Source organism: Cyanistes caeruleus, chromosome 4 (genome assembly GCF_971803275.1).
Source record: "Cyanistes caeruleus chromosome 4, bCyaCae1.hap1.1, whole genome shotgun sequence".
Lineage (NCBI taxonomy): Eukaryota > Metazoa > Chordata > Aves > Passeriformes > Paridae > Cyanistes > Cyanistes caeruleus.
This window is the reverse complement of record NC_141704.1, coordinates 15,675,199-15,702,561: the sequence shown is the minus strand read 5'-3', so window position 1 is coordinate 15,702,561 and position 27,363 is coordinate 15,675,199. Positions and strand designations below refer to the sequence as shown.

Here is a 27,363-nt window from a genome sequence, read left to right as displayed (position 1 = left end):
GTGAGGCCATACCTTGAATCCTATGTTCAGTTTTGGGCCCTTCACTTTCAGAAGTGCTGAAACATGTCCAGAGAAGGGCAACAGAGCCAGTGAAGGGTCTGGGACACAAGTCCTGTGAGGAGCAGCTGAGGGAGCTGGGGCTGCTGGAGAAAAGGAGGCTCGGGGGAGAGACCTCATCACGCTCTGCAGCTGCCTCAAAGGAAGGTGCAGCCTTGTGGGGGTCTCTGTCTTCTTCCAGGTTATGAGGAAATTACCTCAAATTATGCCAGGGAAGGTTTAGTTTGGGTATTAGGAAAAATCTTTTCATGGAAAAGATTGTTAAGCATTGGAAGAGGCTGACCATGGAAGTGGTGTCGTAGAAGGGTTCAGAAGATAATGAATTTGGTACTTGTCCAGATATGATTTAGTGGTGCTAAATTCACATTTGGGCTCTGATTTTAGAGGTCTTTTCCAAACAAAATGATTCTATGATACTATGTTTCTAAGTATGTGAAAAATATTCTTCACCCAAACCTCAGAAAATTCTGATAAAATTATATTAATTACTTGTATATTTCAGTGTGTTTAGTTTCTTTAGGAAAAATATTATTCTGTGAGCTAGGACAATGGGTTTTTGTGAGAAGGACTGAATGGATAAACTGTGAGCTGTCATAGAAGGAAGCAGTTCATTAAGATAATTTTTAGAATAGATCAGGATTAAAAATTTGTGTTTGTTAGCGTAAATGTCACCCTACTATCCAGCTATGAACTTGGACAGCTAGTAGCTGATCTAGTGGATTTTAGTATTTCTGTACAACATCCCACCAATGCTCATTCTAAATGATAAATGAGGCTTCTGTCCTCTTTCTCTAGTTACGCTATCCTTATTCTCTTTTTTATCCCTTTCTAACCCTTGTGCACATGTGTGGGTCTTTTTACTAATGGGCATAACTTTTCTTTCCTCTCATGTAGACAACTGTTAATGAGTTCTGTTCAGTCATTCCCCTAGTTGTATCTCTTTATGTCTGGCTACTACATCCTAGTAGGAAGACGTTCTGATATTGCTGCTTTGTGGCCTTGCTGGAGGAACATATGTAGATTCACTTGAGTTTTGCCTCCCGCTTTTGTTCATCATAAATCCCTCTTAAAGAGCAAGCAGGCTTCCTGTGGGTGATTCTTTCTGCCTTTACTCTGTTTTTATTTCTTCTTGTAGAGCCCAGTGCATACAATTGTAATTTTCTTGACAAGCATTTGGTCCTTATGACCTAGATTATCTTAAAATTACACTTTTTTTGCACTGTGACTGTGCCAGGTTCTAGGTGTTAATAAAAAGATGATCATACTGTGGATATTCACTGGTAGCATAAAGATTTCTGTGTAACTTGAATTCCTCTTACACATGTTTAGTGTTTTCATCCTAGCTGCTGCTTTCAGATCTTTGATACAGTCAAGAGATGGTCAGATCAGAATATTTCTTGGGTTATTTTAATTATGCCCATATTAAGCTAAAGAATTTTTTTATAGAGTATAAATAGTGCATATAAATAATAATATAAATATTTCAGTAGGTTTTTTGGTAAGAAAATAATTTGTCTTTTTGAGAAATTCTTGTAGTTAGTTATTACCAACCTCTTTTCTTTTGTTTGTCAGAGGTTTTATTTGCATTTTTTCATGTTCGTGTGTGTTGGTTGGGTTTTTACATCTGCCTTTTTGTTACCTTACACCCAGCAGAGGAACTACTACAAAGGTACAGGTTAGTTAGCAATCAAGACAGTTTTAGCCAACATTGCAGATGGCATTGAGCAGCTGATTATGTAGGACATGGTTTACTTTATTCCATTCTAATGGTAGCTGTCTTTCTTTGCAGCCTGTTATCCATGCAGTACTGGTATGGAAACAATACAACTAGCTACTTTTGATTCACAATAGAAAGGATTTTAAATCTCTGCTTCAGATAAGATTTTCACTCAGCAGGGTGTCTTGGCTGACTCTTTCATCGTGCCTGCTAAGTTTGTGTATAATTCAGATAAGTTTAGAAGGATGCTTGATTAGTTGTTGCTGAACATAATTCTTTGTATTGTGCAGGAGTATCTGGATGTGCTGAGTAAATGTTGAGTGTTAGTACTTTATGCTGATTTCAGCAACTTGCAGTGTGTGTACACAATAGGCCATTGAAATGACTGCCACTTATACACTCCCTGCTTATGACTGCCCCAATGTAGGATATTTTGAGCAAATAATTTGCTGCTACAGTAGTACACACTGCAAAATGGTTATGAAAACAGTTGTTCATGTAAAATGTGATTGATACCCTGACTTTCACTTACTTTGAACAGTGAAGGTGTTCTTGGGTAACATGCTGAGATTTATACCAGATGAAAACCATCTATTATAGTAACAGAAATAAGCATTTTGCCTTAAGTAAATTGAGAGTTATTTACTACAGTGAGCATACTTTAAATGTTAACACATATCTAGCCACACCGATGACTAAATCACTGATGCTTCTCAGAGAAACAGCAAAAGGATTTATCAGTAAAGGGGGATGTTTGCATTCTGTTGTTTGTGCATCAGAAAATGCCTGTTTTTTCCAGTTCCAGCAGTTTATGTTCTGTTCAGTTGCCTTCATCTCAAAGGGTTTTGTCATTTGCCTGCAGCCTGAACAGTCATTCTATAGTCTGACATTTAGGTATGTCTCATCTCTCTTATGATGCACATTTTGAATCTGATTTAAATTATTTCTTTCCGTAATGTCATGTTTGAAAACAACATAAAAAGATCAGTAGCAAAGCAAGCAATACTAAAAAGCAATGTGGCAAATGAACCAAAAATGTTGAATTTAAAAGCTGTGACTTTTTCTTGCTATTTCTGATTTGTTTCTCAGGAGGTAGAGGGGATAGTCTAGATGGAAAAATTATAATAAAGTGGTTTTTTTTCTTTAAGTCTTTTGCTGCATTATAAGCTTGCATGTTTTTCCTGGGAAAATGTTTTTCTTGGATTCTGTTACTAGCAGGTGGATAGTAAGAAGTTTCAATGAATTCCAAGAAACAAGAGATGTTCAAAGAGTGGAGAATAACTACAAAATATTTTGGGAACAATTTTTTTCTTTTTATTTTCCCTGATGTATAGGACTTGGAACCTGTCAATTCAAAATGAATGCAGCATAGACTTCAGGTTCAAAATAACCTAGACAATTGTAACACTGATTCTCTAAAGTAAATATGAAGTTCCTAGAACTGTAACAGTAAGGAATATCAGAGTTTCATGACATGAAATACATAGCATAAGCATTGTCTGTAATCCCATCAGAAAAGTACCTTGAAAGTCACTGTAAGTTAACCAAAATTTGGGGAACTGAATAATATTAGATGTTCAAATCCATACCAGTTAACATTCCTCAAAATCTCTGCTTTTTTTTAATTCATTCCTTAATTTTACTCCTAGTGACACTTCTCTCTTAGGCACTCCAGTCTTAGAACAACATGTATGTCCATAGTCTATTTTGCAGTCATTACTTCTGTGGAATTGTTCATTTGAAATGAGTCTACTTATATTGGTAGGAGAAAAAGAGTGTTTTGGCTCTTTTTAAAGCTGGTAAAGCTTTTTGACTTTTTCTTATTGTGATAATTGTGTAATCTAAAAATAAAAAATGCATTTTTCATGTATTTTTATCCATATTCAAGAAAATACAGTTTAGGCAGTAACTCTGCATTGTCTGCCAGTGCTTCTTTGTTCTAGAAAATTCCTCTGCTTCCTGCTAGTATCAATGCCAGTACACATTTAAACTCAGTCTAGATGTAATCTCCAACAGAGTTTCAAGGTATTGAAAAGAGGCTTTGTGTTGTTTTCCAGAAATCTCTGGAGATTTGCACACAGGAACATTTCAACTCTGTTAATAGTTCTAATCTAGGGACATCTGGGGCAAGAGTGGAAGCAGACTCCTAATATCCTTCCTACTGGTCCTTGCTGCAGCCTGACTCATCCCTTCCCTTTGACTTTTTTAAAACATTAAGTTGCTGCATTGAAGCAGAAGAGGAATATTGCTTTAGAAACCAAATACTAAACCACAATCTTTGCATCATTGTTTATTTAAGCATAACAAGTTAAAGAGAAAAACTAGAATTTAGAAGAATTAATCCCTTTGAGCTTTCATACAAAAGTTGTAACTTGCCTCTGTCTTTTTCCTTCCTGTGGCTTTGCAGGTGTTCCCGAATAGCACTGATCCTGAATTTGACATGCGTATGCCAGAGCAGGCAAGCAGTTATGGGAGATAGTCACAGTCTGAAGGGAGAAAGCAACTTTCTCTGTTAGTGTATGGAAAACAGATACTTAAAAATATAATTTTAAATGTAGTTTATTTTTGATATTTTTTGACAGTACATGAATATGCCCAGGGAAAACTTTTAAGTTGCCATTGATTGCTTTTTAGTGTTCTTGTGAGTAGATCAAATGATTACATATCTCCATGTCTTTGTTGATGTGTTTCAGAAGGTGAAGAAGAATGGAAGGTTATAAAAGGGAAATTTCTAGCTATCAATGCAGTAAATATGAGCTGTGCCTGTCCACGAAGTCCAAAAGGTCTTTCACCAGCAGCTCATTTGGCAGATGGTTCAGCAGACCTCATTCTAGTTCGGAAATGCTCCAGATTTGATTTCCTACGGTATCTTGTCAGGCACACAAACCAAGATGATCAGGTATGTATTCCTTTTGACACTGAATTACAGAGTCTATCAAAGGTGTAATTATTGGTATTCTTATAGGACAGAAATAGTATCTATAAGGCAGATTGGTTTGGTTTTTTTAAATTTATACATTTTGGGTGATGCAATCTCAGCGTGTGTACCATGAAAAAAAAAAAAAAGCAGCTCAAAACACTTTACCAAAGTCAACTCCTTGGCCATAGGACTCTAACAAAATTCTGCTTTTGCCAACTGAATTCAGTTTTGTAACATTTTCCATGTTATTTGTTGTTTGAACAATATTTCAAGTTATTTTATCACAACTGTGCTCTCATGTAGTTGTCATGAAAAACTGCTCGCAGCTTGAAAAACTACTCACAGCATGAATAGCTGAGGTAGATGTGGTGAAGAATAATAAATCATTTTTGTAAACTATAAAAATGTGATTTAGAAGAAAGTTACCAGAACTGCAATTTGATTATAAACTGCAGGCTTTTAGCAGTATTTTACTACATATAAGTGACCAGGATATGAGCTTTATGCATTCAGCTTCAAAATTATTTCTTGCATGTGTTGTAGCTGTCAGGCGGGAAGATTCATCACTGCTTTGGATTGTAATATCTCTTGAAAAAGAGCTATGACTGTGACTACACATATCTAATATTTGTCACAACCTTGATATTATTAGCATCTTCTGGAAATTATCTGAACAATGGACTAATGTCATATCTAGTGTATAAAAGCAATAACAAATCTCACGTGGTTATGATGCTAGTCTTCTTCCACTGTGAAAAAATTAGTATAGATTCTTTTTCCTTTATTTCCACATTGTGAATGTGTCCATATTTGTCCTTCCCACTGTTCTCAATCTCTTCCTCTTTCCTTCACTCCTCACACACTGTTTCCTTGAAATTTTCAATCATTTGAAGCCATCCCTGGCTACCTTTCAAATTGGCTGTAACCTTTATCAAGGTACAACGTTCTGCTTATGCTTGAGACATGAGAGCTTGGGTGCTCTCTGCTTAGACACAGGTGACAATGCAGCCCTGGGTACCAACATTTACATCTGAGCAGTTTTGTGAGTCCCTTTGAGTCCAGGAGCCATTGCTTCCAAGCATAGAGTTTTATGACTTCACAGTTCATTTATGGTTAAAAGCTGAGGGAACTTAAGACCCAAGAGGTCTCTCCATCTCTACTTTTTCTGGTTGTCATTATGGCCATTTCCTTTCCAATGCTTCCCGTTTCTCTCCTGGAATATGCTGGTTTTGCTGTGGAGAATAAATGCAGGGTTGTATATGTGTCCTTAGCTCAGGTTAGTGTGCATCATAAAAATCCTTCGTGGGAAACCCTTCTTGGAAACTTAAGGAAATTAAAAAAAAAAAAAAAAAAGAAGAAAAGGGTGACTGTATGACTGTACATCAGTACAGACTGGTTTGTGAGTAAACTTTCTTCACATTTGCTTCCCTGCAATCCCCTTCCTATAGACCCACACAGATATACTCCATGGCCTTTGCTAAATGACCTGTCTGTATTCGATACAGCTTGCTGAATAGTTAGCTCTGTATCTGTTAAGTTGCTTTCAGGGCAAAATGGGGGCATCCTCTAATTTATTGTCCCTTCAATTAATGTCCAATATTGTAGTGTAAATCTGCAGCTTTGGTTTTAAGAGCAGTCTTCTAATGGACCTGCTTTTTCTAGCTGAATTAACTACTTAAATTTTTTTGGAACATAATAATATTGCCCTCTGTTCTTATTTTCATGCACCCCCAGCTCTGTAGTTTGATCACAGAAGCTGAGGGAAGGCTTGAGAGGTAAAGGGCCCACACTGCCATGGAATTCTTGCCTTCATGGCATTGTTTCAAGTGCAAAAGCAGAAGACTTTCAGGAAAGCCTATGTGTCTTAAGGACTTTACTTGAACAGGTCCTAAGGATGGTGCAAAGATACAATCCAAACCTTTCATGCAATCCAGTCTAAGCACAGAAGAGCAAAGAAAGTCTCTGAATAAAAGGCATCGAACCCAGGAAGATTCTAAAAACAAGCAAAGTTAGTTGTTGATACCAAAAAAAGGATATATTTTATTTAATAGTAAAAGAGACAAAGAAAAAGAAAGAGAAAATAAAGAAAAGAAATTTTACAAAAAAGGAGGGGGGAGGGAGTCATACAAGGCAGAGTGACACATTAGAAACATGTCACCATTCTGTAGATTTGCTTCCCTCTGTCTGGTTGTCTTGGTGGTGAGAGTCCCCTGCCAAAAAACATAGACTCCAAGGGATTAATACACATTTGGGCAGATGGACACCCAGGTGCCTCCCCCAAAGGGGGCAGGTTTGACACTGTCCCTTGCAAGACTGTGGCTCTGTTGCATCATTTTGCATCATGTGCAGTGCTGTGGTGCAGGGTCTGGGGACCCCTTTGAGGGCAGCCTTTGATGATGTGCCATGACACCCCCTCTGCTGTCCCGTGACACCCCCTCTGCTGTCCCTCATGCGGATGTCCCTTGGATGTGCCTTGCCCGGGGTGAAGGGCCCCTGCAGCTGGGCTTCTCTGCACAGCAGAGGGTGGGTGTTCAATGATTCCAGAGGCTTTTCTCCCCAAACACCCAGATGTTCTCCTCCTCCCCACTTTGATGTGTGTGTCTGTTCCAGCCTGGCAGCTGATAGTCCCGGGGCTGTGCTCTCCACCCCCAAGATGCTGGGTTTAATCCTCCTGTGCATGTATTCTCCTCCCACAGCCCAGACCTGAGTCACTTTACCTTATATCCACCAGCTTGCAGTCCAGGGCCAGACAAGAGGTGAATTCAGGGTGGGATGGTCTTTCATGCAGCTTTTGTTATACATTTTTGCTGTAATAGGCACTATACAGTGACCATTAAGAAGTAAGATTTATTTCAGCTTTATTGTTTTTGACTTGTGCAACTTTTCAAAAACAACTATCACTTTGTATCTCAGGTAAGCTTCTTGAGAAAACTGGAGTGGACAGCCTTTCCTTGAGTACAAAAATACATGCTGAATTGCTTCACACATCTAATGTATTTATTTATCATTTCCTGATATGCTCTTTTTTGTTTTTTTGTTTTTGTAGTTTGACTTTCCATTTGTAGATGTTTATCGGGTGAAGTGTTTTCAATTTACATCAAAACTTTCAGAAGACAATGAAAGCAATGTCATGGATATAGGAAAGAAACGTTTCGGCCAGTTCTGCAGAGATCATCCAGCCTGTTGCTGTAATATTGTTAATAGCACCTGGAATTGTGATGGAGAAACTCTGGATAGTTCAGCAATTGAAGTGAGGTAAGCTTTGATTTTTCTGTCTATAAAGCAGATCTCATTACACCTTCTTGTTGATTTTAAAGATGCTATAAAGATATCCCAAAAAGATGCCTGTGCATAGCAAATTTGAGTCTTCTGATAATAAACCTAAATATTTTTACTAAAATTTTGAATCCTTTCCAGAGAATACTGCAACCATGTATGTTGTAAATCACTCTGAGTGAGATGGATAGCCCTACCTTTGAAGTCATACTTCCTAGGAACTGGTATTATGTGTTTAAAGTGCTGAAAGTGAAGCTGGTGTTGAAAGGATTCTTTTTAAGTGTATAGAATGCCTCATTACTCTGAGCAATAGTTTTTCCTGTTTAGCTTAAGTAAGCATCTTTGCCTCACAAAAATACTGAGTATGTGCCATACTTTGTGATTTTTTGCACACAGCAAAGAGTCTTATTTCCAGTATTCACATATGGAGAAAGAATTTTGCAGTTGTGCAAATAATCAAATTAGAAAAGAAGTTTTTAAAATTTAAAAGGTATTTTTTGTTGTTTGGGTTAGGGTTAGTTTTGGTTTCTTGTTTTGTTTGTTGTTTTTAGAACAAAGGGAACCAAATGCATAATATTTGCATACAACAGTGTTGCATTAAAATATAATCACTTAGCAGTCCAAAGGTGAGTTTTATAAATGCTGTATATTGTAAAAGATTGGCTCATCTAAGTGGCCACAGAACTTCTTGTGTGGACAAGGGGAGTAAAAGAGGATACATGAAAGCATCCAGCCCTCTTAGCAGGGGAAGATTGTATCTAAAATGAGGGTGTGGTTTCTGTAGTCAGGAGTAAGAAATGTTGTCCAGCTGTTTGAAATTAATGGATTATTAGAATTAAATTGTTAGAATTAAACATGTGGTATCCATTCATTTCTTACCAATTTCTATATTTTTCAGGGTTCACTGCCAGTTAATGAAACTGTTTGCAAGGGGAATTGAGGAAAACTGTAAAGATGAAGCTGCCTGCAGCCGGAGTAGCACTGAACAATTGCTATAGACATTGTTCCTCCAATGGGGAGAAGAAAAAATAAAAGCTCAAGGAAATTGAGTAAATATGCATTTTAGTCAAATTGACAAGTATTTTAAACTTCTAGGGTTTTTTTATGGCTTCACTATAATTTTAGACAACCTACTGTATTGTGTCATTTAAAAAAAAAAAAACAGCATTGTAATCATTCAAATATATCTTGGAGCAATGTAATCTATTGTTAGAAAAGATGGGATTGGCCTATATCTATGTATTCATGATGACTGATAAATTCTCTCTGCTTTTCTAGAGAGCTAATTTAGTAGTTGTGTTGCAATAATACCTAAATGTTATGAAACATTGGACTTCCCACTGGCACCAAGATAAGACATTTTCAGTATCTGAGAAGATGTTTTCTGCTGGGAGCGTTATGTAGCTGTGTGTGGCTTAAATGCTGGACAATGGTGTTGTCATTAGCTTTTCTTTTTTCATTTAAGTCTCATTTTGTAATTCTGACAATACCTTGCAACTTATCAATGCAATTCAAACACACATTCCTGGCTTTAAGTAATAACAATAATAGTGTACAGATATTTGAAAAATAAAAGCACAACTATATACAGGTTACACCTCATCCTATATATTCTGTCTTTGAAGGTTTTCTTGCATCATGCTTTTTGGGATTATAAAAGGTTTTATGACTGTTTGGATGATACCAAATACCACACAGTGCAACTGAAAAGTCTTGCAAGCAAATTGCAGGAGCACTTGTATAATATCAGGAAGGCACAGGAAAGGAAAATATAAATAAGTTCTCAAACACCAGCAAGTTTTAATTTTTAAAAATATCTGATACTAACTCATTAAAAGCTTCCCTCTTCAGTGCACAATTCTTTGGACATTCTGCTCCATACGTTAAAATGTCTTTGCAAAATAAGTGTTGAAGTGTTAAGTTTAGAAATACTATTTGATGATTGAAAATCCTTAAAATATTTTAACTAAAAATGAAACAAAATAACTTGCTTTGTGAGGCCAAGGGAGGAAATGGGCATCTGACAAATCATGAATCCACTGTGCTGATTTGTTTTTATAACAAATAACATTAAGACTGTCATATAGAGCTATGGAGTGATTATTTAAGTTGTATATAGTTTTGTGTATTGTGGCACATACATGCTTTGTGTCCTGGGCTGGGGCTAAATTTTGCTTTTCTTGTACCAACTTATTCCTGTTTGAGGACAGAAGATAGCCCCTGTTTTATTCTATCTTTTTTAGTGTTTCTATAAGTTTAAAGTTCTCTTTAAAACTGACTGTGTCTGAGGTTTTTTGTGTCCAAACAGCTGATGATTCTGTATTCATGTATATTTATTGGTACTTCTGTCATCCAGCTTGTGTTAACTTCATGTCTGTCATATATGTGGTCAGTGTAAGCCACAGTGATTGGTCATTTCATTACTGAAGCACTTGAATATTGTTATAAATGGCAGGTTATTTTTTTCTATTGAAGTTACTTACATTCCAATTTTGTGTATTATCAAAATTGTGTTATGTATCTTTGCTACAAAGTATTAGTCGTATTGCTCTATATGACAAAAAGCACTTGCAAATTATATTTGCCTCAAGTACAATCATACAAAGTTTAGGATCTTTATTTTGTTATATAGTATTTCAGGGAAATACTTGAATACTTTTCCAAAACTACTGCTCTTTGCTTTCCTTATTAATACAATGAGTTGAAATGTTGGTTCATCCAGTGTTTTTCTGACACTTGTAGCACAGGTGTTACATATACTGTATTTTTAAAGCCATGTTTAATAAGTGAAACAGTTCTTTTGAACTATCATCCCATTGAAAATGAAATTATGCAGTTCTATAAATGTGAATATTTTTTGAAAGTGTTATTTGTTAAAAAATGTCTATGGTTATTATGGTTAATCCATGAATATCTGAGAGTACCCAGACTTACAGGTTAGAGTAATTCCTGTGCAGGAGGTAATGGTGCGCACTCAGCTTACCAAAAGTGACGGAATTTGAGGCATTGCAGCTATCCAGAGCACATACTCATCAATGAGAACTGGAATAAATACTGGCCAGCTCTTTCCATTAGCTTACTAGCAAGTCATGAGACCCCCTACTTGAAAAATGGAGACTTAATCTCATAGTGAATGTATATTGAAATGCTTTGACTATTTGAGTATCTGCAGTGGAGTGCTTGGTGTTTCCAAAGAAAGCCACAGTGAAGGTCTCCTTTCTGAGAAAAAGCCACAGAAAAGGACGAAAGATCATTGTATAGTATGGTAAAGAAGTGTGAAGTAAATAATAAAGGTATTGCAACATAATAAAATTTAAAGATCTTATGTAATAGAAAAGCTGCATAGTTGCATTTGAATAATTCTATTTGTAGCATATTAAACTAGCAAAGCACCATATGTGAGTTGTATGACATGTCCAGTTTATTTTTAAGAGAGCTGTATAAGTAATGTCTGCTTACTTTTTAATTCTAGGGATTTTTTTTTTCTCCAAATGTAATCTTAGTATGGAAATTATGTGCAGGAAAACCAGCTTTGATTTTTCTTTTTTCCCAATCTTGCTGGCTTCAAGATTAGAAAATGTGTTCTGTTTTATGATGCTAGAGCATTTCATTAAAAAAAAAATAAAACTGCGTTGTACAACAGTACATTGGTTTCCTTCTTTTCACAACTTGATTTGAAAAAATAATCTCACTTTGACAGAAATCTGGCAGTAGTATGCTTTGTGTAGCCACTATGAGCAGATCAAACCAAGGGAAGCAATTCATAGCCTTCCAGTTGGGTTGATGACAGCTCTGTGGCAAGTGTGAGTGTGAACAGAGTGAAGGAAAGCAGCTAGTGAAGCTGGACTTAGGCTAGCACTAAGCAACTCTACAAGAGTAAACTAAATATGAAACTTACTATAATGCAGGTATTTACAATTGTTATGATTATGGAAGTGAAAAGCTGTTCTAAGAAGTGTGAAATGTGTATTATACTATAAAGAGCATGTGGTAAATAGATGGGGGGGTCTAGAATTTTATAATTGCTACAGATGAAGTGTGTTTGTGTTGTATATAGGTAAAGCCTTGTAAAATAAGAGCCTTGTTACCCTTGTAAAATCATGGCTCAGGCCTGCTACTTTAGCTAAGTACAGCTAACAGCTGGCCTGACAAGTTCCTGTGAGAGAGGAGTTTGCACCTGTAAGAGACTTCTAACCATGAGAATAATTCTGTACCCATGAAAAAAGACTGTAAACACCCTTAGAGAAGAAAGTCTTTGATGAACACATACACTAGCAACTACTAACCAATGAACTAAGTTGCAGTAAGTTACTAAGCAATTAGAATTAAAAATGATGCCTTTAGAAAACCATATAAATACGAGCTGTGAATAAAGATTGGCTATTGTGCGTGAAAAAATAAGTGTCTGTCTCTACTGCAACATGTATTCTAATAAGTTAAACAAGTTCTTTGTAGATAAACAATGGACACAGAAGGAGAACATGTTTTTCAGCACTGTAGACCATTCAATACACTGAAGTGTATTGGTTTTGTGTGGCAAGGTTTTGGTAGCTGAAGGCGCTGGGGCAGCTGGACAAAGGCAGCAGAGGATGCCCCCATGTCAGACAGTCATTTCCCTGGCCAGCTCCAAGATGGACCTGCCTCTGGCCAAAGCTGTGCTCATGGGATGGCATTGCTAATAACTTCTGTGGTAAATGAGATGGGGTAAAAAGTGCTGCTCAACAGCTGTGAAAAGAGTGAGTGGAAAATAAACATCCTGCAGACACTTAAGGTCAGTGAAGAAGAAGGGGTGCTCCAGGCACCAGATGAGATTGCCCTGCAGCCTGTGGAGGACCTCACACTGGAGCAGGTGGATGTGCCCACAGGAAAGCTGCAACCTGTGGAGAGCCCATGCTGAAGCAAATTTCCTAGCAAGGGCTGCAGCCATGGGGATGAGCACATACCTGAGTGGGTATTTTTGGCAGGAACTGTGGCCCATACTGGGATGCTTTCCTCCTCAGGAAGGAGGAAGAAGAGACATAAAATGTTGAACTCACTAGAACCCCCACTTTTCCATCCCCTTGCACTGTTCGAGACGGGGGGGATGAGGTAGAAGAGTCAGAAGTGAAGTTGAGCATAAGAATGAGGCAGAGAGAGGGGAGAGGAGGTGGTGCACTTAGGTTTGAGTTTATTTCTGTCTTACTCTGGTATTAATTGGCAAGAAATTAATTTAATCTTCCCCAAGATGACATTGTTCTGCTCCTAACTGTAATTGCTGAGGGGTCTCTCTGTCTTTAGTTTGACCTCTGAGCTTTTCAATCATTTTTTTACCCTGTCCTGAGGAGGATGGTCTAGAATCAGAATTTTCTCTAAACATGTGTCTTGCAATTCAAGTATTAGGATAAAAAGAATCTTAGAACCATTTAGGTTGGAAAAGATCTTTAGTGTCATAGAGCCCAACCCTTAAACCAGCTCTGCCACTAAACCATGTCCCTAAGGGCCACATCTACACGTCTTGTAAATACCTCCAGGGATGGTGTCTCAGCCACTTCCTGGGCACCCTGCACCAGTGCTTGATAATTCCTTCCATGAAAAAACTTTTCCTAATCCTGAATCTAAACCTCCCCTGACACAACTTCATAAGAACTTGGATTGGAAGGGACTTTAAAGATCAACTTGAGTCTAAAGCTCATATTGGCCTCAACTTGAGGCCATTTCCTCTATTTTCTCTTTTTCTATTGCTTTTACACAGAAAAGATTAACCCCCACCTGGCTGCAAGCTCTTTTCAGGTAGTTGTAGGGTGTAATAAGGTCTCCTCTGAGCCTCCTTCTCTCCAGAATAAACACCCCCAACTCCCTCAGCAGCTCCTCAGATTTGTGCTCTGGATGTCCCCAGCTCCGTTGCCATTTTCTGGACACAATCCAGCGCCTCTTCTAACGAGAGGCCCAGAAATGAACACACAATTAATTTCCCTAGAACTCTTGCTTTAATCCCTATGAAGTAAATGAGTAATAGGAATTAATCATTTTTATTCTCATTAGTGACACTGTTCTTATTTGAACTTTTCAACAGGAGAGTTAAGTAATTTAACTGATTCTAACTGATGTTTAAGTTGCAGTAAATGAGTTCTGTCCAGAATGAAGCAAGAATCTTCCCAGACTTCTCTGACCTGCTTTCTAGTCTTTGACTAGATTAATTGACTAGTCCAATTAATTAGGATGGGGTGGGGCATCATTCTTCAGTCATGCCTTTCAAATACTCTGCAATGATAGGATTAACTATGTTTTTATTCAATTTCCTGCTGTTGAGAAATGATTCCTAATATGTACCTACCAAAATTGCCAAGGAGGTTGCATTCAAAAAGTGCTAGCTTCCTTTGTGACTCTTGCATGTCTGAAAGGATGATTTGCTCTTGTTGGTAGCTATTTCACCTAAGGTGCAATTTTCTGGCTTATTTTATAGAAATCCGCCAGCAATAAATAAAATTAACAGGTTTTGAATCTTTTTTTTTTTTTTTCATCATTCCAACAGTATAGGACAGGAAAAATATAAGTGGAAAAATAATTATTCATAAAGGACAAACATTAAACAAATAACAGAAGTGATGCAAATTTAAAAATCCATGAAGACCAAATTCCAGAAAGGATGAAAGAGAGCAACTGCAAAGCAAGTATTAAAAAGAAGAAAAATAAAAGAAGAAATAAGAAAAAGAAATACCATTTTTCTCCCCCCATTTTTTGGGGAAAATGCCTGGGTTTTTTGCCTGGGTGTGTGTGCTATAACTGCACAGTAAAGCTAGCACTAGAGGCTTGAGTAGATTGTTAGAAATTTGACTATTTACAACTGGCAGAGAGATTAAAAGCTTCATCACCGTTATGAAGACATATTTCTAAAAAAAATGCTGTGTCACCCTCTGTATTTCCACTCACAAACTTTACCATAACAGCAGCATAGCTAGAAGAGCTGTTAAAGGAGAACTGTGAAAGCAGTTTCAGGGTTTCCTGTAGCAATGTGAAACACCCTGAAATTGACTGTTCAATTTAATTTCCAAAATATTGTTTTTCATGTTAATATTTAGCAGCTGCATTCCAGGAAAGGGGAGATTGGACAACAAGAGGAAATGCTAGGTTAGTGTTTCATTGCTGCTCAAGGTGGTAGGATAGCAATTCACACAGCTGAGGGTCTGTCCCATGGACCTCATAACATCAGAAGTCCCCACAGAAATACTCATTCCTAGAACGTGTTTGAATAATCGGTTCTTCTGAGCTTTCAGTGATGGATATTCAGGACAGCAGATTAGCTATCAAAACAGATTTCTTAAAGATTTTTAGTTAGAAACTCTTGGTCACTCACTTAGCTGAATCTCCCTTGCTGTACACGTGAACACAGAGAGCAGTTTGTTGCCTTTGGGGAATTCACTCCCTGGGCTATTCTGTTGCCTCTCCGCCTCCTGTTCTTTGCCCAAACAGTATTACTATTCAGACAGAGAAGGAAAAACCCTACAATATTCAAGTATCTATTGATATGAAAAACCACTTGAAGCTGATTTTTGTTTACCACCAAAGAGGCTCTGTAGAAGAGAGCTGGTACTGACAGGGTTGCTCTAGAATGAGTAGCTGCATAAAGTCTCCAATCAAATCAGATACTATTTAGCACACAGATACCATGTTTTCATGGAATGCTGTTAAAAGCTCTGATGGATGCATTTAAAGTAGGTATTTCCCTTCAGCAATACCTATTAGATAAACAGCTACTCTGAGGATTACTCTGCTGGTAGATGCTGCCCTGCCCCTAGACCAAGGAACAACCCAGTAAATAGCTCTCAGATATTTGGAGCCTCCAATTTCCATTGTGTCTCACAGTATTTGAATTTTCTATGGAAAACAGGCAAAACCTGAACATCTGTTTTTTTCTCTACTTGTAATTTTCTAGTAAAGACCTCCATAAAATCCTCAACACATTGGTAGTACGGTTGGGAAAGAGTAAACATAGGTGTATTCTTTTACCAGAACAGCAGACAGTACTATTTGTTCTCCTTTGTGTGCAGGCAAAGCTTTGAGCCAACAGAAGAATTTGTAATTTTTGCTGCATAAAAGAGTTTACAGACTCAGTGGAGGAAGATGAAGTGGGGAAGAAGCACAAGGTTGCTGCTTCCTGTGCTCAGGGAGTCCATCTTGAAGCTTTTGTGGTGGGAACACCTGGCACTAATGCATGGACCAGTGCAGAAGGGGGATGCAGTGAGCAGGAATATCCAAAGATCACTGGCTATGTAGACTCAGCAGTCCAAATCCACCCACCCAGTAAATAAAGCATTGCACTGTACCTGTGTCAATTGCTCAGGTTTGGGACTGAGGGCCATTGCTATCTGCCCTGCCTTCATTTGCCGGAGGAAATTTCACTTGTTTGGGATAAATCTGCCCTGTAACACTGCTATGAGAAAGCACAGCAGGAATTATTAGCAAAGGTTCAGTGTTTCACTGGAAAAAGTGTTTCACTGAAAAAGTGTTCAGTGTTTTCACTGGAGTGAAAACAGAGGAAAAAGGAGGCCATGAAAGGGCTGTTGATTCACGCTGCCCTTACTGAAGTAACCCAGCACAATGCACCTCACATTGAACATGCAAGGGGACTGGGAGGCTATGGCTGCTTGTGTTGGTTTCTACCAGGAGTTCTGGTTTCTACCTTCCAGCAAAGCAACTGAGATACCAGAACTCTGTTCTCCACTTGGCATGGGCACTGGCTAAGGGAGCGAATGCTGTTCACATTTAAAAGCACAAACAGCTGTATTTGAATTCTCTTCAGTTCCAGGGCACCACATACAGCCCATAGCAGTGACAGCCAGAGCTTCCTGTGGAGTGGAAAATGCCTTCCTGTGCTCTTAATGCAAGGTATCAGTGGAAGGAATTACAGTCACTGGTTTTAGTGTTTTTCCTGAAGCTACTCAGATGGGAATGCATCTCTGCTATATTCAGAAAGATTGGACAACTCACACAGGGCCATAATGACCCCTGCTGTGCGCTTTCTACTGACATCAGCTGATGCCTTAGACAACACCAACAGGCTATGGGCCATGTGAAGGTATAATCAGCTGACATTCATCAGGAAATGAAGTGGCCATTAGCTCTGGGTTGGGGCCTCAGACATTTAAGCAGAAGACTGCATATTGTTGATGACCATGCGGTTGTTGTCTTTCACACATTGAAATATGTGCTGGGAAACCTGGCCCTGTACCAGGAGGAAGAGGTGGGTTTCTCCATGGCTGGGCAGCTGGTATGGGTGAGCAGGGGTGACCTGTGGCCCTCAGGAGCACCAGTGTGGAGCATGCCTGGCAAAGGACCTCGTGCTAGGATGTGCTCAGCACTGATGGCTCTGACACAAGCCATGCTCTGCCTCCAGACTGCAGAAGTGACACTGCGAGCAACAACCAACAGGGAGCAGACAGAACAACTCTTACAAAACAGAGGAGAGGGCTGAGATGGTGTTAACAATGTCTGTAATGGACTTAGTGACTACGGACTGCAGTGCAACAGAGCACAGCCAACTCACTGAAAGCCATGAGGCCTGGAAGCCAGTGCACTGGCAAGTCAGGTCTAAAAATAACACACTTGTAGGTGATTATGTTTACTGGAAAGGCTGAAAGGTCCTGATGCAAGTCCCAGATCACTAAGACATAGTAAGCCTGACCTCATGAGTGGTGGCCTCCAGCAAGTTATTCATGCTCCATTGTTTAAATAATGGCTTGAGTAGCATGGCTTCTGAGATGCTCTGGGGCACGGCTGTGGTGGCTTCTCTGCCTACCCAAAGCTCTCCCCAAGCTCTTGTTTGTTAATTTGCCTTTCTCTTCTCTCAGCCAACTAGGCTTTGAGGGGAAGCCATACAAGGAGTGGCTGAAGTCACTTGCTCTGCTCAGCCTGAAGGAGACTGAGGGGAGACCTCACTGCGGTGACAACTTCCTCATGAGGGGAAGGGGAGGGGCAGGCCCTGATCTCTTCTCCATGGTGATCGGTGACAGGAGATGAGGGAGTGGCCTGAAGCTGTGTTGGAGGAGGTTTATGTTGAATATTAGAAAAAGGTTCCTCCCCAGAGGGTGGTTGGGCACTGGAAGAGGCTCCCCAGGGCAGTGGTCACAGCACCAGCTGACAGAGTTCGGCAAGTGTTTGGACAATGCCCTCAGGCACAGGGATAGTGCTGTGCAGGGCAGGGAGTTGGACTTGATGATCCTTGTGAGTCCCTTCCAACCCAGCATATTCTGTTATTCTGTGAATACCAGCCTGTTAAAACCTCCTAATGAGCAGGAAGAATACTGACACTGGAAGGTTGCTGTATCATGACCTTTCATTCAGGGCAGCATGGCCTATGTGGTGCATAAGAATTCAGGTGGAAGAGCACAGCCTTGTCATTTAGGTTTGTGTCACATGCCAGGTGACATGGATGTGGGATGGAGAGGACTGATGCAGTGAGTGACTGAAGAGCAGCTCTACTGCTGCTGCTCCTGTGGTAGAGCATATTTTTGACTGTGAATATTTGGGAGCAATTTGACATGATGAAATTATTGTGACAAGGGTGTATTTATTTTCAACACCTCTTCATGCAGGTCCTGTGGAAGACTTCCTTTCATTCTTGGATGTAGGCTGAGACTTGTAAACAACATCAAATATTTTGCTGTAACCTCATTTTTCTCTGTTCAAGAACCTGTCAAGGTCTTGTTTTTCCATCTTGGCTGACACTACTGACGCAGTGGTGTCAGCACAGAGAAGGCTCACTGGCCTGAGCAATGCTAAACATCTGTGAACAGCACAGTGCTCAGATGTCACTGGCTGGCCTGCCTTGGTAGAAATGTGTCAGAGGAAAAAGGCTCAGCGCGTTCTGAGTCTAAAGGATAACCCTTGAAAATGACACATCTACAGAAAATTGCACACACTCAAGTTTTGCCTTTGGGCAGAAGCAGATTATTTTGCATACAAATATCAGCGGATGGAGACAGCACAGGGAACCCTGCCTATTGCTCTCCCATGTGCACTGATTGAATCTCTGAACCTGCAGTCTACAGTTATATCGGAAATATTGCCACTATCTTTCAATAAGGGAAGAAGTATGGCTTTGTTTTGCTTTTGGAGTCTTTATATTACAAATCAGTGCATATAAGCCAAGAAAAGAGAAGATTATTTTTCAGTAAAAACGTCAAACAATGCCACCACATGCAGTTATATACGTCACTTGTTTTTCCACACCCTAAGGTGCTGTGGAGTGTTCTAAAGTTTAAATAATTTTATGATAATAAACCCCCTGGTACTGTTTAATAATTCTGCATGTTAACATAAATACTTTTAAATCTACCTTACTGCAGTGACTGCTATTCAATTTTAAGTCTGACCTGATCCTGCAGCTCCCTCTACTGAAAATTAGTTCTCTTGAAAATAACTCCACATTTCAAATAACAGCAGTCATTTTTAAGGTAGTCTGGCAACTCCATTTCCTATGCCTCCCTACAGATGAGATTTGCAGTAACGCATTTGAGTTCAAATTACTTGTCACTTCACACTAGTGATTTCTACTTTTAATTTTCTTTACAGGATTCAATGTGATCAAACAATGATAGATGCTATGTAGTAATTTGAACAATGCCTTCCTTAAAAAAGGACAGAAACAGGTCAAGCAGGGGAAAAGTACAATCATAAATTTTAGCATCTGGGACTCTTGTTCATATACCACCTTTCCCACCTCAGCTGAATTTGCCTGTATTTGCCTGTATTTCTTGGGCACACTATGAAAAATGGCTTAAATATTTGTTTCCACCAGGTCTCAGTTGTTCTAGTTACCACTTTGCTCTGCCCTAAGAAAGTGGTCAAATGTCATAAATAGAGAAAATCAGCTGCCATATCTGTTAGGCAGAGAGCCTGTAAGGATGGACCAGATGATCTGTCATTTTCACATGCCCCATGGTGTATGGGATGTGGGAGCAAACCTGACTAGATCTGGTGTGGTTTTGTTTTATTTTCCCTGCCAGTTCCTGTCTCTCAGACTCAGCCCTGTTTGCTCCTTTTATGGCCATAGTAGTATTGCTGAGCAATCCTGGTCTCCCCCAGTTTTTCCACTTCCTCATTGCCATCCTGACTTCTCTCACAATTCCCATTACTTTGTTTTACTGGCCCTTTTTGGAGTTCAAGTATGGTACCTGTATTACTGGCCTGTATTACTATAATACTGCTCTGTTTCTTTGGTCTTCTCTCCACCTTTGCACTCCTTCAGTCTGTCTGTCTGCTGCTCCAGCACACAGGCTATCAAGCTCTTCTCTATGTTGCTTCTTCTCTAGAACTTTTCTGTTTGATTTTCTGATGCAGACATATATCTGAAACCAGGGACTAACTTACTTGTATATCTGTGAGAAAAGGTGTTTGACATCTAGAAAAGTCTTTGGGCACCTAAGGGTTTTTTACCTTGGTATATTCAAGCCATACTGATCAGCTTTGGATTTGTGGCTTTGTGAGTGTTTTTCTGTCTGAGCGTTTGAAAATTCTCCAAATCTCCTTTTATCAAGGGGAAATACTGATGTATAGTAAATTAATAACAATAGCAATAAGAAATTATTATTTGTTATGTATAGTTCAATTGCAAATAAGTGCATGCTCCCCAAGGGAGCATTTAAAAACCAAATACCACTGATATGAGGCTACATAACATCACCATTGAGTAAGGCACTGTCATGTTCATACTTCTTTTCTGTCTAAAAGACTAGGTAAAAGAACCACATTGCTGTGAACCATGAGCTTTTCTTATTTATTTCTACATTAAAACATATCTCCAAGGAAACAGAACTTCTGTGAGGCATTGTTAAGGGGTTTGTTCCCTCTCTTAACCTTCCAACAGCCATCTTCATTGAAAGCTTTTAAAAAATAATGATTTCTTTAGCATGCACAAGTATGAACAATATGAATGTCAATATTTATGCTCTATATATTTTCTTCTCTGTAGCGGAGCAATGATATATGTGTAAGAGCAATTTTGCAGAAAATATGGTGGAGTGATTTCAGGGCAAATGTTCCTTGCATTTCTTACTATGAGCTGGCTTGTTTACAATGGGATCCATAATCCACACAATACTCAATGGAAGTGCATCCATCCTAGTGCTTGTCACTGGCTTTCATCAGAAGCCATAAGCCAGCAAACAGCTGCTCCTGTGGCCAAAAGGGCTGCACAGTCTGGGTTTCTGTGGGCATCTTTTAATTCAGGAGCATTAAGATCCCTGGGGCCTGTAGTGGAAAATGATAAGACAACACAAATCTACTGAAAAGGTAGCAGGAGAAGTACCAACCCCTGTGGGAAAGCAGTAGAGGAATAATACAGGGCAGAGCAAGCTACAGTCTGAAGCCAGACCTCTGCAGGTTGATGTATTCCAGGTCAGGTTACTGTCTGAGCCCAAGTCTCAGCTAGTGGCATGTGGGTCACAAAATTCAAACTAACTGCACTTTGGAGCCTTTGGCATGTGACCATCCCTCTTCAACAGCCTTACATAAATGTTTTGAAATTCACCTGTTCCTCAACAGAACCTTTGGCCATCAGTACATTGCTGAATGCGAGAGGCTTTCCTCCTCTTCTGAAGGGCAAAGGGACAAGACATGAATGGCATGTCAGCCATATCCTCAGCTGATGGAAATCATCTCCTTCGACCTTTAACAGAGCTACATCAGTTTACCACGGATGAAAGTCTGCCTAGCTGATATATATGTTAAATCTAAACACATATCAGGAAATATTGCACTGAAAATCTGCATAGACTTTGCATCCAAGGTGTGACCTCGGAAATTGTGCTCTGTCAGTGCTAGCAATGAAGTAATTTTTTATTCTAATTCAGTGTACTCTGAAACAGAGGAACTAGACTAATAGGAGTGCTAGGTTTATTTCCAGCTGAGTTTTGAGTAAGGCAAATTTGCATTTTCTATTGAATACACAAGGCCATCTAAATAGAGGAGAAGAGTAGACAGTCTATTGACACTATGTAAAGGCGGCATATCAGTTTAAAGGGTTCTGTTTGCTTAGAAGAGTGTGAAGGAGACTTTTTAATTACCTGTCTAGGGTTGACAAAGATAAACACCCTGTTATTATTCTATGTATTTGCTTGTAACTCAATTAAGGATGTGTACTTAATTGTATCACCAATATAAAGAAATAAGTGTTAAGGTGTTTGAAAGCTAGAGGAAATGAGATGTCCCTCCAGAAACATGAAAGGTCAGGGAGTAGAGAAAGCAAGGAAGCATAAAATTATGGCATTGGTATTCAACTAAGATCAGAAGTGAAGGGCTGTGTTATCTGAATTCCCAATTGTAAGGCTGAATTGTGGAGTTAGCAGAAAAAGCAGTGCAACACGGCACAGCAGAATGAACTAAATCAAACACGTCTAGCTATTCTGACAGTGGTAAGGAGAGCTTATGTTCTCAAGTTATTTCAGTAACATTGAATCATCCCTGACATATCTACAATATTTGCTGTCCTCTGTGTACAACACTCTTGAAAGATAGCATTTAATGCATGGCACTGAGTAATCAGCTTGTTTCATTTTTCTGTTTCCCCATATTCATTTTCCCATTGAAAGTACAAGAAACAATGAAAGAGATGATTTTAGGTTTTTTTCCTCAAATTTAAGATTAATACACAAGGTTGTCTGATCATTTTCATACATGTCCCTTCTAATGTGCTTACTCTTTAGTGTGGTTTATGACTGCATATACCATATAAGCCAAACTGGTTTAGCCCCGCCTTCACCTGATGAACATTAGCCTTATCGTTTTGCACAGCAAGCACAGAGAACAGGATGTATTTCCTCACAGAGGTGCACTCTCTGGAGCTGTGCCCCTCAGAAACTGGCTGCTCCTGCCAGCATCAGCACAGAGGTGTGGTCCCAGCCCACCACCACCGAGGCGGCGAGAGGAGGGGTGATACAATACCACAGCAAAGCAGGGCGGTACAATACCACAGCAAAGCACAGCCACAGCTCAGCCCTCTTGTGTGGCCCCACAGCAGGACAGGCAGTGCCAGACCATGACCCATAAGTGCACCCCAAGGTGCAGTTTCAGCAGCAGGCTCAGAAGAGCAGGTTATTAGGTGATTTACTGTTTCTGACTCTTTCTGTGGAATCAAGTGTTCTCATTGGTGCAAGTCTGAGGAGGGCAGAGAGCAGTCAGGGGACACCACTTGGCTATGTTGGGTGGGATATGGCACTTCTGAGATGCTCTGACAGCAGAGAACTGAGAGAAACAATTTCCCTTCTTCTGCCCTGTCAGTAACATATCTCTGTCTAATCTTCCTTTTGACACCTGACAATATAAACATGTTCTTTGTAACCCCAGTAGGTTTTTCCAGATGTAATTTATCATTGAAATAGTTTGATTAAATTAATTTTGCTCTTTATAATTCTTTTTTCTTAAATTACCTCAGCACTTTCAGAGGAAAATGTGGGTTTTTTAATCAATCTGACAGCTGATTGTTTTGAGGGTTTTTTTACAGCATCTGACACAGTTGACACCACTGTTTTTATCATAAATATCTGCCACATTAGTTTAAAACGGTGATTAAAGCTGCTCCACATGCTGCTGGCAAGGCAGCTGGACCTGCACAAATTACAATAATAACCACAGAAGCTCCTTCCTGAGAAGAGTGCTGTTTCTGTAGTCGTGTCAGACAAGTGCTGCCTTTTAAGAATGATTGCACTGCTCTAAATGACATTTTTGGCTTTCTCTTAGAAAAGTAAGTTATTTATTTTCCTGTGATTTTAACTAAAGAACACTATCATCCCTAGAGAACAATTTTGTTTTTCAGCACTGGAGCAATTACTTTCAGCTGTATCAAGTGCCTGAAGTATAAAAGTCTGTGGTTTCATGGGTTTGAAAAATGCCTGCTCTTAAGGCCTCCTAAGCTAGATTCTCCATGGCCCTTACCAGACCTACAATCTCAGAGGAAGATAGCCGCTTGTCACGTGGCCCATGCTCCCTTAGCATTTGCCATTTGTGAGACAGTACATACATAACTGGGAGGTGGTTATACTCCAGGAGATGGATGTACACGCTCATGATGCCATCATTAAGATAGCAGAACTCTGAATGGAACAAACTGTTTTCATACAGGGCAATAACCACAGAGTCATAGAACTGCCCAAGTTTGCAGGGACCTCAAAAGACCATCTAGCCCAAACTTCTGTGGGAGAAGGAACCTAGACGACATTACCTGGCACCCTAACCAACTTCATCTTGAAAACTTTGACAACAAGGACTTGTCCACATCTTTGGGGGAGGGGGGGGGTTATACCAGTGAATGAGTGTTCTCATGTTAAAAAATTCTTTTCTTATGCTGAGATAAAACCTCTTCTGGTGCAACTTATACCTGTTACCTCTTGTCCACTCCACAAGATGCCTTGTGAAGAGAAGGGGACATCCATCCTCTTTGTAACCACCCTTTAAGTACCAGAATACTTAATGAGGTTGACACTGAGCCTTCTCTTTCCTGGGAATTAAAAATATAACTCCTTCAGCTGTTCCTCAAAGGCCAGGTTCTCCAGGTTTTTTGCTCACCTTCATAGCCTTCCTTGGGACCCTCTTTCTGTGTTTTTCTTGAATAATCAGGACAGAAGTGAACATGGTACTTCAGGTGTGGCTTGACAAGTGCTGAGGGCATTCACAGACATGACAGGAAAGCACCACATAGGGAAATGACAACCTCAAAAGGAATTGAGAGCTTCTGCCTTGTACAGGGGCAAGACACCACTGACTGCCAGCAGCCTGCATCGCTCAGAGACATCTCCCATCTCCTCCCTCTGCCAATTTTCTACCAGCCAGCTTCCCAGGCACTTGGGTAGGCTCCACCTACCACAATGCCAGCAGGACTCTGGCTTGTCTTGGAGCGTCCCTGTGTCTTCTGAGCAGAGTGATGGCACCATCTTTCCTCCCAGCAGCTGGGATGGAACATGAGCTATTGTCCTGCCCTGCCCAGAGCAAGGAGGTAACTGGTGATCAAGCTGTATGTCCATGGCCACTGCCTAGGTATCACATATATATATTTAATGAAGCTAGTCCCTGATGTTGGAGCAAGGAGAATAGGACTACAGAGCTGAAGGCTAGATGCCTTGTCAATGGCACCGTGTACCCTGGTGCTGATAGCTGATTACTGGCATTAATCAGTATCATATTGATGAGCAATTCACTGAGGGAAAGTCTTCAATTGCAACTTATAGGAGAAAAACATCTATAAACACAGATCAATCTATAATTCAGGATTACCAGAGGCATTTTGATGCTCAATTCTTGCCCTATTGAATAATTAATATATTCTTTGTGCTAGAAGTAAATAATGTACACACAACATAGCATCCACAAAACGGTATTAAATGCATATGACCATGTTATTGCCATCTACTTATCCCAACATTTGGAGGAAAAAAAAATAGCAACAACTCCTGAAACCAGAATGGTAAACAATAGCAAAACAAAAAATGATACTTGTAGTTATCTGGGTCCTTCTTAGTTCTTCCAGGTTTAAGACAAAACACATAGTCACCAGCTAGAGTCAGCATTCATGGCTTATGTTCTGCTAAAATTTCGCTTGTTGCCACGTTCTCCCATCCTTTAATGGTATCACACTCCAGCATGAGCATCCCAGACCCCACAGAGCCCACTCAGACCCAGGTGAAAGCAACAGCACTGTGGCTCACAGCTCTTTCCAGAGCAGCTGCTTTGTTTGAATCTTGAACTCAGCTATAATCTCTGTCATCACTGTCTCAGTTTGTTTATGTCACCTGGGTTAGAAAGTACCTGAGATAAAAATAACAGCAAATATTTTTGGTAAATGAAATAAATTAGATTGGTGTAAACAAGCTGGTTGATTGTGCTGCCAGGGATCCATTGCACTGAGGAAAGCACTTCTGCTGTGGGGCAGGATGATGGCTTATGGTCTGGTGGGGCTGGCCAGGAATGGGTGGTGACCTGGGCTGGGGAGCAGGAGAGGTTGTACCTGGAGACACACACAGCAGGAGACAGAATACAGGTCTTGAATACAAGCTGCCACACTTGGCCTGGTGCATTTACCACTAGTTCCTGCTCAGGGGACCTAAAGGAGCAGACTTGGGCATTGCAGGAGGCTCTTTGGTTGTTAAATCCTTCAACTTTCATCTACAATCTAGTTTTCAGGTCTCATGGACAAGGTCTGCATCAAAAATCTTAGGTCAAGCAGGGCATGTGCATTATGCAATGCCTTTGCAATGGCCTTTAGACAGGCTGTCAGCAGAATTGCTGTCACCACCTCTCCTGAGATGTCTGTGAAACCTACTGGAACTATTCTGGCCGCTGGCTCTTTTCTGTGCATGCTCAGGCTGATGACTAGCTCTGGTTAGTGTGTGGTCTCTGAGGGAATTTGTGAACGTGCCCTGCAAGTACATCAAGAAACTAATTTTTTAGCATACCCTCTAGTATGGGACCAAAATTAGACTTGAGTTCCTTCCCATCCCATTAACCTGAGGCTGAGGGTTGAAAAGGACTGGTGAGTGAGCCCATGGTGCTGTTTCCACCTTTGGACACTGACAGGATTGGCTAGCTGCAATGACTGGTGGTAGGACACACACCCCCCAAATTCCTGCTGATGACTCCTGTCCTGTGGCAGTCAGTCACAGCCCACTGTCACTGATTCAGTCTGAGTGACAGCTGTGACTGCTTCTCCTCCATCAGCCCCTTCCACATAAACCCTCTCTTGCCCTTGACTCCTCACCTCCTCCAAACTCTCTGACATGGCTCTCACTTCTTCCTGGGAATGCATGCAGGAAAGACAAGCCAACCATCTCCCACAGCTTCTGTCCTGGAAGATCCCCTGTCTGTGTGGGAGGCTTGTTTGTGTGTTTTGGAAGGTGAATGCATGGGAACTTCTGCCAAATGGGGAAAAAGGCCCAGTGTGGTCTGTGATGGCAGAACATTTCATGATATATTATAGTGGGGGAAGGCTTGTGAGTCATGCATGTGGGTTGGGGTATGAAGCTTCTGTGTGACTCTGATGCATCTGACGATGCTTCCAAGGAAGATTTCTGCCTCTGGGCTCTTCTGTGGTGAGTACGTGTGAGGTGTGGGAAGCTGAGTATGGGAAACTCTTTACTTCCTTCATAATCACAAAGTATCCTTTGTATTTTTCTCCTTCTCTTGTTCCCAATTTATTCCAGGAGAATGAAAGTTCACTGTGTCCACTTGTCCTCATAAAATTTTTGGGAAGCCTGAAAAGATGGAAATTATAACATGGATAATGGGCAGGATCCCAGTAACCCAGGCTGGGTTGTGCACTGGGGACTGCTCGCCTCTCCGGAAACTTGTGCTGGAGTAGCACCTGTGGCTGGGGAAGACAGCTTGCCAGGCAGTCCCATCCCTTAATCAGGCTTTCCAGGGGATGGAT

General features: G+C 40.1%; 1 protein-coding gene across 1 annotated transcript in view; it reads left to right on the top strand.

Moving 5' to 3' along the window:
* Window positions 1-11,615, top strand: part of CERK (ceramide kinase) — a 43,140-nt gene extending 31,525 nt beyond the window's left edge. Inside the window, exons 11-13 of the mRNA XM_086886866.1 lie at window positions 4,468-4,673; window positions 7,741-7,949; window positions 8,869-11,615. Coding sequence (XP_086742992.1) covers window positions 4,468-4,673; window positions 7,741-7,949; window positions 8,869-8,968 — 515 coding nt within the window. The 3' untranslated portion in view covers window positions 8,969-11,615. The remainder of the gene's footprint in view (window positions 1-4,467; window positions 4,674-7,740; window positions 7,950-8,868) is intronic.
* Window positions 11,616-27,363: the final 15,748 nt, after the last annotated feature.